The sequence below is a fragment of the Petaurus breviceps genome, unplaced genomic scaffold (assembly GCF_028583685.1).
Source record: "Petaurus breviceps papuanus isolate PSGF00001 unplaced genomic scaffold, PetGlider_PUasm1.0 156, whole genome shotgun sequence".
NCBI classification, from domain to species: domain Eukaryota; kingdom Metazoa; phylum Chordata; class Mammalia; order Diprotodontia; family Petauridae; genus Petaurus; species Petaurus breviceps.
This window is the reverse complement of record NW_027185720.1, coordinates 8,992,021-9,004,709: the sequence shown is the minus strand read 5'-3', so window position 1 is coordinate 9,004,709 and position 12,689 is coordinate 8,992,021. Positions and strand designations below refer to the sequence as shown.

The following is a 12,689-nucleotide window of genomic DNA, read 5'->3' as shown; positions in this document are numbered from 1 at the left end:
AATATATATTCATTTATTTGCTATACTTAATACATGATTGTTGACTGATTAGGCCAGACAGGCCTCTGGAGCCCTCAAAGTCCCACACCCTGGAAAACCGTAAGAGACAGTTGATTACATAAATGCATATTATATTTGCTAAACTCAGTACTAAGGTATAAAGTATAGCGGCCAAGATTGTCCCAAAACCCCAAGACTCATCCAACCCAAGGATTCATAACCATTTTTTGGATCATAAACCCCTTTGGCGGCCTAGTCAAGCCTATAGGATCCCTTCTCATAAGAATCTTATTAAATGTAGAAAATAAAATACACAAGATTACAAAAGGAAACCAATTATATTGAAATAGATACCAAAATATTTTTCTTATCTAAGTTCATGAATTCTCCCCTCCCTCCCCCAAATCTCTCTACAAACTCCTAGGAGTGGGTTTGGGTAGGAAAGGGTAATCCTACATGAGGAACCTTTGATCTAGGGGCAGCCAAATACCATCTTGGTTAGAGTTCAGGAAGACCCAAGTTGAAATCCCACCTCTGATGTTTACTAGCTGGGTAACCCAACTCCTCCCACATCCTACCCCCCAAATGCCCCACCCCTTGAAAGTAACTTAACCATTCTCACCCAGTTTTCCTGGTCTGTAAAATGGGTTTAATAATAATAGCGCCTACTTCACAGGGTCAGATGAGGTGGTGAGCATACCATCTCTGCCATCCTCAAAATGCTCTAGAAATGCCAGCTATGACTATTATGGGCAAAGAAATCATGAATAACTGAAAAAAAGCAAGCCCAATTGAAATGAAGTCTTTGATGGCAAAGAGGGTATATTTATCTTTATGACCACTGGTGCTGAATACCGTGTGTACGCACACAGACTATATGCTTTATAAATGCACTATTTTGTGGGATCAAATGAAAGCCAGGGAGGGGCAAGGAAGGAGATCTTCTTTGGGTCACATGCAGACAAGGACGTCAGCAGCTGACCCAGACCAGGACAGGGTGCTTGGCTCCAGGAGGGGCTGACTAGGAAGGGATACTCCCCCCTCTTTTTTTTTTTTAAATGAACTTGTAGGAATGCCTCAATCAGCAGCTGAATACAACAGTTTCTGATGTTTCTGCAAAACCAATAACAACCCCCACCACAGTCACTTTCCATGGACACTCTAGCTTTAAATGCCCTAGAATTTGGCAAAGGGCATATGCCCTGTACCCCATCCATGAGGGGTATGGGATGGCAGCTTAGGGCCCATGTCCTGAGTTTTAGTAGATTTCTTTTTCCCCACAACACCCTGTCTCCTCAACCAGTCTCCTATTTGTCACTCGACATTAGAAGGGGCAAAGGGTAGAATATTGGACTCAGAGTCAGGAAGACTCAAATCCTTGTTCAGAAGTCTTTCTGTTGTGTCTGACTCTTTGTGATGCCATTTGGGGTTTTCTTGTGGGGTTTTCAAGTGGCTTGCCATTTCCTTCTCCAGCTCATTTTACAGATGAGGAAACTGAGGCAAGTAGTGTTAAATGACTTACCCAAGGTCATACAGCTAGTAAGTGTCAGAGGCCAGATTTGAACTCATGAAGATGAGTCTTCCTGACTCCTTCAGGTTCCATATTATTAGTATTTCTATTGAAAACACACTGTAGCCAAGAACACCAGGCTTGGGAACTATAAGTCCTGGGTCTGAATTCTGGTTCTGCCATATACTATGTGACCTGGAATAAATCACTTGACATCTCTTGTAAGATTAGGATATCTGCCCACCAGAGTCATGGAAGGTGCATTTGGGAAGTCTGTTCTTCGTTTTTTTTTGTTACAAGGGGAACTGGGATTTCAGCACTCCCAATGTGGAGACTCTCTCCATTGATACAGATCACCAACTGACCAGCCAGTCTTAGAGAAGTTAAAAGACCTACCCAGAGTCACCCAATTCGTATAGGTCAGAGGCAAGACAAGAACCCAGAGCTTCCTCAATTCAAGGCCAACCCTCTATCTACACCACTATATTATTTCTTTCTAAAAGAGTTCTATAGATCATCCCAAAATCACCCATTTAGAATGAGAACACCTGGATTCCAGTCCTGGCTCTCTGCAACCTAAGTGTCCCTGGGTTGGCTGCTCTCCCTCTATGAGGCTAAGTTTCCTCTTCTGTAATATTTAGGGGGTTGTTGATGGCCTGAAGGTTCTTCCAGCCCTAGGTCTAGAGAGAGGATTCCTGCAGATAATGCCAATATAATAAGCTGTCCCAGCCCTACTGAACAAGACAGTCCCATTATTCCAGGGAATGCCACAGCCCCAGTATATACTGCTCTGGTAGTGAGGGGTCCAATCCCATTTCACAGATGGGGAAACAGAATTAAAGTAACTTTCCCAAGATCATATATATTCATTAACAAACACAGGCAGGATTCAAATCTGAGTCTTGTGACCCTTGTCATTATTCTAATGGTGCCCACCCTGGCCTGGCTTTCCAGACAGCTAAGGGTCATCTTATGGGGCTTGGCCTCCTGTCAACCCCTGTGACCTTGGGGCACTGAAGCCTCCATTCTCCTAGCCCAGGGTACGAGGCTCAGCAGGCCGGGGGACGCTTCCCCTTCTCCCTCAGAGGGCTCTGAATTCTGAAAGCGGATTATCCCAGGGTCCCCACTAGCACGTATGTCCTTCCTCTAACACAGTAAACACCCCAGACCCACAGATAAAGAGAAAGAGGGAACGGTAGGCACGTAGGCATGGACTCCCATCTTGGGCCATTTTCTCCACATGGTGGTCAAGGAGTTGCATTGAACAGGATCTGGCCTGCTAGGCCTGGCTCCTTCCTCCCTCCCCTCCACCCCCCAAAAGGTAACTGGGAAGGGGTGGGGGGGAGGGGGACAAGGAACCACACACATCCTGGCCCTGCCAAGTCCTTTTCTTCCCCCAGCGTGTTTTATAACCCGGCATTTAGTTTATTCTTTTCCCAAACACTACACTCTGGATACAGGGCCCAGAGTTGCCATAGAAACACCTTTTAACTCCTGCTCACCCAGAAGTTTCCAAATCCCCCTCTCCCCTTCCCCCCAAGCTGGCTGCAGAAAACAGTCACCTGTGGCCTGGGGTTTTAAGCTCAGGTCATGGGAGGGCACTTTAAGGGGGCTTCCCAAGCATTCAAAGGAATAAACACATCCTGGGCCATCTTTCTGACCCAGCTCAGCCCCTGCCTCTGCACAGAGGGATGGCAGGCAGAGCCAGGAAAGGAGGGTGAGCTGAACAGGGCTAACCAATGAACAGGCCAGCGAGCTGGCAAGCTCCCGGGGAATGGGGTAGGTTGGGGAGAGATATAAGGAACTCCTTGAGGAAGGAGGGAAAGCGGGAGGGGAGAGCCTCCTACCCGCACTTGGAGCCAGAAAGACTTAGAACAAAGCATAAATTTGAGCTGTCCCCTGCTTGCCAGCAGGGTGCTCCCAAAGAAAGCAAAGAGATTAACCCAGGGACCTGGGAATTCAAAGAGAAGCCCAGCTCCTGGGACCCATGTCCAGGGCACATCGGGGCTCTTCTCCAGAAACACAGGAGAGCTGGTGAACTTTGACAGCCCAGGCTAGGACGATCCAACCTCAGTTGGATAATGGCTGGTTTGGGGAGAGCTTTTCCCCTTGGCCACTGTTAGCTAAAATATACAGGACAGACTTCTTAAGGGAGGAACCGGATTAGGTCGATGAAGGCAGTGGAAAACACTCTCAAGGGTACTAGATAAAAGTCATAAGTTGGGTTTGAATCCTGTCTGTGTTTGTTAATAAACATATACGATCTTGGGAGAGTTACTCTAACTCTGTTTCTCCATCTGTAAAATGGGACCAGAGGGCTTCAAAGGTCTCCTCCCCCACAGGGTCTACCATCCAGTAAACATCCTGGCCTCAGTTTCTCTGTTTGTAAAATAAGGGGGCTGAACTCCATGACCTCTAGACCTTCCAGCTCTAAAATCTTGGATGGCTTCCAGCTTCCCTTTAGAGTCACTAAAGGGATTGTTCTTATCTGTTAAAGCTCTGTAAAGCAGTGTGATATCATTCTGAGAGTGCTGGGCTTGGAGTCTGGAAGAAATGAGTTCAAATCCTGCGACTTAGTACCTACCAGACTCTGGAATCCATTATCACTCTCCTGAGCAGCAGCTGCAGTCCATATAAATTATGGGGGAAAAAAAAACCTAACCCTAGGCTCAAAAGACCTGATTTCTAATCATGCCTCTGGCACTTACTAGCTATATGACTTTGGGCAAGTCATTTCACCTTAGGGGGTGGGGTAGATTTGTCACCTGTTAAAGGAGATGTGGCAGCAGAGGGCCTGGGAGCACTCTCCCACTTTAAAGCCAACATCCTAAGATGACCAGAGGTTCTATAGTATCTACCTCTCAGGGCAATCGTAAAAGACCAACCCAAAATGTCCCAAAAGACCGTTTAAAGGCCAACTCTGGTTATCAGTCTCTAGGGAGTTTAAGCTTCCTTCCTGGGAGGGGTTTGTTGTTGCTGTTGTTTTAAATCACAATTTCATAAATAGTTTCACAGAAGTCCCAAGCACGCCTGGGCTCTGGATGGGAGGAGGCTGAACCTCAGAAGTGGGGGGGGGGGAGAGGGGGCAAAGAAACCGCCATGGGAAGACAGATCCACCTGCTGTTTGAGGTCAAACCCACACTGCCTGTTTGTGCCCAAAGTGATCGCTCCTGTATGCTGGCCTCTATTTTTCCTTGGCAGACCTCCCAGGGTCTTTCAAGAGTCCCCAGAAGCAAATGTCTGGGGGTGGGGAAACATTTTTTTAAAAAAGTAAACTCCTATGAAATGCCCTCCCCATTCTTAGGTCCTAATGCACTCTGAAGCCCTAACTCCCGAATTTCTTCCTCACTAACATCAATCAAGCTTCTCTCAATTTTACAGACATAAACACAATAGCACCCTGGATTTTAAGTTCACCCTGACACAATCTCTCTTATATTTCAAGGTCTTGGGAGTGGCGCTGAGCTGCTTTGGAAGGGAGGGGGAAGGAAGAGAATCCCTAGAGATCTGATTTTCTGCTAAAAGGATCTGGTCAATGATTTGGTACCAAGGGACCAGAGCACAAATCCTGTCTTCTGCCAACTGCTCTGTGTGACCTTTGAACAAGGCCCTTGGCCTCAGTTTCCCCATCTGTAAAACGAATAAGCTAAAAGGAACCCTTCTGTGAACCACCTGCCACAAGACAGTCCTAGAAATATAAAAAATTAGTCCCCACCCACAGGGAATTTACATTCTCCCAGGTCACAAGAGCCTACATTTAGATCTGGAGGAAGTTTCAGGGGCTATCTGATCCAATCCCCTTGTTTTATGATAGGGGAAACCGAGTCCAAGAGAGGTGAAGTAATTTAGCTAAGGTTGAACAGATCTATGATTCTATCCATCACAAGTATTACCCCTAGCATTGGGTACTCAAAAGTAGCAACAGCAGCATGGAAATACATTACACACACACACACCACAAACCTGCTGCAAAGCCTTTTAAATGCCCCCCCCAAAAGAGGAGCTCTGTCACCCCAAGAACAATACAAGCTTCAGTCTTGGCGGTGGCAGGAGCCCAAGGCTTTCCCAAGTACCTTTACCTTAGAGACCTGATAATGCTGGCAGCCCTTCTCCCAAACCAAAGCTAACTGGCCAACAGGTCCAACCAGCCGCAAGGTTCCTGCTGCTCAATGATTGCCAAGCTGCTCTACCACACCCAGCCCACTTGTTGACTAGCCCTCACAAAGCTAACCTCATAGGCAAGAAGGACGAAAGGAGGATTTTCTTCCCCATTTCAGCACCCCTTCAGTCTTACCCCGTCCTCACTTATTAACGACCTACTATGTGCAGGGGACCATCCAAAAACATCATAGTGCATAAAAACCTAACCTCTCTCCCTTAAACTCAGCGATCACTCTACTCTTGTAGCCTGGGGGAGAAAAGGACAGGAAAATAATAGAAACTTTCCCAGCTCCTCGAATCACTGACTAGAACAGGCTTCCCAGAGAGGTGCCCCCGCCAGTGGAGTCTTCAGTGCCACTCGCCGAGGCTGGGTTTGCTTCCCCCTTGCAAGATGCCTCTCCAGCCAGGAGAGAATCGCTAACCTTTACCCATCAAGAGACTCACCCACCCTCCGCCATCCCAAGCCCAGAGCAACATTTTTTAAAGCCACAAACAAATAAAATAGCTTGGATTTCTACAGCGCCTCAAACCTTTAAGGGGGGAAAGGGCAGTCACGTCATTTAAACCTCAAAACAAGCTTGGAAGTTCGGCGGTGCACTAGTACATCATTATTCTCCTCACTTACCATATGGGGAAATTGAGGCTCAGGGAGTTGACCAGATGAGTGACACCCCCCCCCCCAATTCCAAACCTCAGTCCTTTCCTCCACCCCATAAATAATGCCGTCAGTGATTTTTCACGTGTGGGTAGGGCGATCCCCCCACGATGAACATCTTTTGCTTGCTATCAAAACCCTCAAAAATAGTTCCGTGTTTATGTTTTGGGGGCTTGGGGGAAGTGGGGAAACATCCATTTCTACCACGAAGCTAACTAACTGCCCTCGCACATCCCCGGTCCAGACTCTTGAGGTCTGCCTAAGGATTGACAGGGGGCAGTGCTCCCTCTCTGGAAGAGAGCCACCATGTGAACCCCCAAACGCTGCAAGCTCTCCCCGTCTGCAGGCCACTTAATTCTGTACAGGGCTGATTCAGCTTCCAGTAAAGAGTCAACCTCCTCATCCCCTCTGTTCCAGGCTCCTACCATTCAAAGTTTTGTTAAACTCTGACGCCCCCCACCCCCACCACCAACGCTTCCTGAAGGGCATTGTAGGAGAGAACTTTCCAGACGGCAACAGGACCCAGAAGGAATCTCAAGTGCCCCGTGCCACCGGTCAGTGGGAAAGCAAAAATTTCAGACCTGAAGAGCTCCAGTCTGTGAGGGGCGGGGAGGAGGAGGAGGAAAAGAAGAGGAAAGGAAGGAAAGAGAAGAGAGAGGGAGCCCTTTATGGCCATCCACGAGTGTAGAGGACCTCAAGACCTCTCCACCATCCCACCGCCTAAAGGGGACGTCTTGGCCAAAGGGTGGGTGCAGCACCCCCGCCTTCCCTTGGCCCTCTCTCCACCCTCCGCAGCCCTGCCCCGGACTGCAACTGAGGACAAGAAGGTGGGAGCGAGGCAGAAGTGTGGGTGCCCACCCCGCATTCCCCTTCGGCCGCTCTCCACCCTTCTGCCCCAGGCTGCCGCTGCAGAAGACAGGGAGAAGGTGGGAAGATGGGAGCCGGCTGAGAGTGGGAGAGCCGACAGGGGAAGCGGGCTGCCCGGCGTCCCTTACCGATGTCCGAGTTGCAGAAGGCGTCCTGGGGGTGACTCGGGGAACAAGTGCAAGCGTCCGCCCCCAGCTCCCTCAGGCTCCAGCTGCCGAGAAGCACCACGAGACTGAGCCACGGGCTCATCGCGGCGCGCCCGGCTTCCCAACTGGCTGCGGGCTCGGGTGCGGGCCGGGCGCGGGCTGCTCTCCTGCGTCCCTGCTTCCTCCTCTGTCTCCGCTCCTGCCTCTCTCCTCCTTTCCTTCTCTAAGTTGCTCACAAACTTCCCCCCACCGCTCCTAGGCTGGTACCCGGCGTCTGGGCAGCCCGCGGGTTGGCGAGGCTGGGGAAGCACCGGACTGTCCCGCAGCGGAGAGCGCGGGGAAGGCTGGAGGCTGAGCGCTGCGAGCCGGGGCTCAGACGCTACCGAGACCAACTACGAGTCCGTCCCGAGGCTCCGACGACTGCCGGCTCGGCCGGCGCCTTATATAGCCCAGGAGGCTCCGGTAGGCCCCGCCTCCTGAGGCCCGGGGCCCGCCCCCCCGACCAATCGGCGAGCCGCATTACCTCATCGCCCCCCCGCGGAAAAGGGGGCCGCTGGAGAGGGGGCGGGGCCGCCCGGTAAGCTTCCGAGCCTTTTAGGGAATGCGGGAGTGCGCTGGCTGCCTGGGAGCGACCCAAGAAAGCCCTGCTCTCCCTCCCGGGCTCTCTGTGCGCCTCCCGGGGGGAGCTTGGAGCCCTCCGGGACCATTGCTGCCACCTGGAGAATCCCCTCGCCTCTCATCCACCCTGCTGGCCAGCGGCAGAGCTCGCCCCCAGACGGTGGGGCAGCCCCTAGCAGGGGAGCTCCCCCCAGATGCAGGCCAGTCCACCCTAAATGTCCACCCAGGGAGAGAGGGCTAGGCTGGTGGCCCCGGCGCTGCGCTCTGCAGGGGACTCGGGAGAGCTGCGGAACGAGCCGCCTTCTCTCCACCTTCCCCCGGAGGGCGCAGCCGGAGTGATGCTGAGCCCGCACCGCTGCCCTCACCTGTTTCTCGTGGGGTGGGGGGCAGGAACACACCTGCCCATGGCGGATCACAAATTGAGAACGGGAAGGCAGCTTAGAGGCCATTTGGTAAAAGCCTCTGCATTTTACGGTTGAGGAAAAGGAGGATTCAAAAGGTTGTGACCTGCCCAAGGTCACACAGGTAGTAAGTGGCAGAGTCAGGGCATTATAGATTTACAGCTGGAAGGGACCTTCATGAACATCTGATCCAACACTCAATTTAAAGAGCGGGAAAGTAACTTACGAGTTGATTTCCCATCCCCTCCCCCCCCCCCCCCCCCCCCAAAAAAAAAATCAGGTGTCAGTTGGTACAGTGAATATACCGCTGGATGTGGAGTCAAAAAGACCTGAATTCAAATCCTCCCTCAGACATTTACCATATATGACGCTCGGCAAAACGTCATTTTCTGAAGCCTCAGTTTTCTCGTTTGTAAAATGGGTGTATGGAGAAGGGACTAGCAAACCACTCCAGTATCTTTGCCAAGAAAACCCCAAATGGTGTCACGAAGAGTCAGACACGACTGAAACCAGTGAAGGAAAGATTAAAGATAATAACAGCACAGTTTCCTCATATGAAAAATGAGGGGGTTGGGCTAGTCTTTTAAAATCCAATCTAACTCTGACACTTTATGATCCCAAATCTGGCATTAGACACTAGACCTCAGATCTAGTGAACCAGCTAAATTCCCTCTATTCAGGGTGGATAGATTAACTTGTCCCAGCTAATGGGGAAAAATAGACTTTTAGCAAACTTTCCATCTGACTAGGATGGAGAAAGTCTGTACCTTTCCATTGTCTTGCTCCTTTGGGAAATGCCACAAATTTCTTCTGGATGAAGAAATTATTGGAGTACAAACTCCTTCACCTTCCTCCCTCCCTCCAAAGAAAAAGAACCACCTTTAAAAAAAGATTTTGATCCTACCATTGAATTATTTACCTGTGTGACCTTGGAAAAATTACCTCACCTTCCTGGGACTTCCTTTCCTCATCTGCACATAGCATTCTTTTGGGTTACCCCCCACCCCCAACTCTCAAGTGGATTCCCCCAGGCAGGGAAGTTTGTGATTCAGTCAAAGAGCTGCACTTAAGGACCTAGAGGGCCACATGTGGCCTCAAGGCTGCAGGTATCCCACCCCTGCCCCAGGGCATGGTTACCCTGGTTTCTAGAGACTCTGTAGGTCTGTTCTCCTAAACTCATAGTAGCTCATGAGCCCCATTGATATGTTGCCTTTTCAATAGTCAGCCAGCAGACACGTTTAGCTCAAAACAAAGGGATTTACTGAAATAACATAGTAAAATTTACAATAGAACATTACTATCCCCCAAAAAAACTAGGTTATATTCTCCCCCAAATACAATACCATTAAAGAGAAGAGTTAGCAAGAACATAGATCACACGGGAGTGACCTACATGAGGTAAACATCAGAGGATGGTCAATTCATATGTGGGACACTGAAGGACCCCTGATATCCTCTCATGATGTCCTGTGCTTAGCTCTCTGGGCCTGCTCTCACAAGTGCATATTGCTTCCCTGGTCAGCCTTAGTCTCTTCATATCCAGCTTCTTCAACCCCTCTAGATTTCACCCATCCCTTCAAGGCCCAGCTCAGGTATTTCCTACTTCATAAAGCCTTGTTCCCAGTTCTCCTTCCCCTCTCAAATTTATTTTGATAAGAGAGATTTTACCCTGTAAATATTTTGAATGTGATCATTTAGGGACATGTCATTTCCCCCAATAGACTGTAAGCTCCTTGAAGGTAAGGCTTGTTTCTATTTGTTTTGTGTCTTGGCCTTGGAATCTAACGTAGCACCTTCACATTTGTTGTTATCGTTCAGTCTTTGAGTCTTGTCTGACTCTTCCTGACCCAATTTAGGGTTTTCTTGGCAAAGATACTGGAGTGGTCTGCCAATTCCTTCTCCAGCTCATTTTACAGAGGAGGAACTGAGGCCCTGCATTTAGTAGATACCTAATCAATGTTAGTTGATTGACTGAAAAAATGCCACCTAATATTATGATGGTGATAATGAAAGAAAGAATAGGGTACACTGGAAAGTATGCCACATTTAGAGTCAAAGGCCTTGGGTTCAAATCTCTGATAGCTTAGCAATCTTGGGAAATCAATCTCCCTGAGCTTCTGAACCCTTGTTGGGTGTCCAAGGTCCCTTCCAGCTCTGAATCTCTGAGCCAGTAATCTCCATCCCAGAGGTGAGAAGGCCTGAGGAAAAGACATAAGATCTCCAAAATCAATTTCCCTCTATTTTTGGAGCCTTCTCTTATTTCTTGATTTTTTTTTTTTAACAGAGAGGGGAGATACCAAAGTTACTTCTCATCCAAAGCTTAGCTTAACTCTGGCTGGAATCCAGTAAATTTGCCTTTCATAGCAGAGTTTATCACTTAATTACTCTCTAGTGAGTTCCTGTAGTCTTCTCTCCCCAACTAAATCGGAAACTCTTTGAAGAGAGGAATCAGGATAGTTGTGAATTTTGTTGTGCCCCCACATAGAACTCCAAAGAGTATTTGATTAGGTATGTGTGTGTATACACTCACATTGTGTATATATACATACAGGTGTGTACATATACACATATATACACACACATATATGTATGGGGTGCCAGAGTGGACAGAGTGCTAGACCTGGAGTCAGGAAGATTCATCTTAGACCCTTATCAGCTGTGTGACTCTGGACAAGTCACTTATACTGTTTGCCTCAGTTTCCTCATCTGTCAAATGAGCTGGAGAAGGAAATGGCAAAGCCATGCCAGTATCTTTGTCAAGAAAACCCAAAAAGGGTCATGAAGAGTCAAACACAACTGAAAAAACACAAATTGCGTGTGTGTACACATATGCATATGTATATTGTGTGCATATGCATATAAGTGTATATACATATGTATAAGTCAGGAGTAACCTTTCTCATGGCTGTGAAGGTGAACGAGGCAGAAGCCTTTGCTGAATGTTAATATAAATGCCAGCTACTCTCATTCCTCCTCCTTTTGATTCCATCCCTATCTGGAAGCAGACCTGCCCCCTCTCCACCCTAGTAAATGGTCTTTAATGAGTAGGTTTGCTGGTCCTCAGACAATAGACATGGACCTGAACCACAACAGACCTTCTCAGAACTTGTACTCCACTGCCCATTGGCTTTAAGAAGCCATGATCACCTCCATGTCAAGATGAATCAAGACAAAAGGTCTTTAGTGGATGGTTTTGTATTCAGTAACTGTCTAATAAATGCTTAGTAAAGCTCAGCCATGAAGAAGAAATGGAAGGAAAAAATATGCCTCTCCCCAGGGGTCTCCCATTGCATGCAGGGTCATCTCCAATCATCCTGATGCCTATCTGGCCACTGGACCCAGATGGTTGTGGAGGAGAAAGTGAGGCTGGTGACCTTGCACAGCCCTGCCTCACTTAAATCCAGGTAAACTGAAAGTCATGTCATCATTCCCTGATGCCGTGGTCCTCTTCAAGAACAAGGGACAATCACAACAATAACAGGGGTGGGTGACCAGAGGCATAGAACTTTGCATACATCATCGGACAGAAAATTAGATTTGCTGAAGTATTTTTCCTTCTTTGTTTTTTTAAAATCATAATAATTTATTAATAATGAGCATTTACATAGATTTTAAGGTTTGTAAAGTGCTTAACAAACACATTATTTTATTCTCACAGCAATGCTGGGAGATAGAAAATAAACACTTATGTAACACCCACTGTATGCCAAGTATTGTGCTAAGCTCTGGGGCTACAAAAAATAAAAGGTTAAAAAAAAATAGTGACTGCCCTTAAGGAACTCCCAGTCCAATGCAAAGGCTACAAGCAAATGCTTATTGAATGAACCAAATCCGTAATTGTATGAATGGCCCAAGACTGTGAGAGACCGATTCCTCCACATTTGAGGTCACAGCAGACTTTGCAAGGTTTTAAAGACTAATCCACTTAGTGCAAATCTCTTGAGTGATTTATCACCCCCTCCCCATTTGTTCCTTTCTTTCTTATTGTACAATCTTGCCCAGAAAACAAAATGAAAACTTGACAAGTTTTCCAAGGAGACTGTTCCAAGTTCCAAGGAACTTGCCTGGAAAGATAAGTCTTAGGCAGGTGATTTCTGGTGCACATAACTTCAGGGCTATAATTTAAGGAGGGGGGTTCCTGAAAGAAAGCCTCCTATTTAAGGCCACTTCTTCATTATGCAATTGGGAGAGGAGGGGGGAATCTGATTGCCTTATTACTGAAAGGTAAGGAAAATGTATTTCCTGTCATTTTTGTTCCCTTCATGACCTGAGCAGTGAGAGAGAGAGAGAGAGACAGAGACAGAGAGAGAGAGACAGAGAGAGACAGAGAG

At 48.0% G+C, this 12,689-nt stretch overlaps 2 protein-coding genes across 2 annotated transcripts in view; one reads left to right on the top strand and one right to left on the bottom strand.

The window, feature by feature from the left end:
* Positions 1 to 7,758, bottom strand: part of TIMP3 (TIMP metallopeptidase inhibitor 3) — a 59,401-nt gene extending 51,643 nt beyond the window's left edge. Inside the window, exon 1 of the mRNA XM_069082024.1 lies at positions 7,322 to 7,758. Coding sequence (XP_068938125.1) covers positions 7,322 to 7,442 — 121 coding nt within the window. The 5' untranslated portion in view covers positions 7,443 to 7,758. The remainder of the gene's footprint in view (positions 1 to 7,321) is intronic.
* The window catches only part of SYN3 (synapsin III), a 406,353-nt gene that overhangs the window by 174,369 nt on the left and 219,295 nt on the right, over positions 1 to 12,689 (top strand).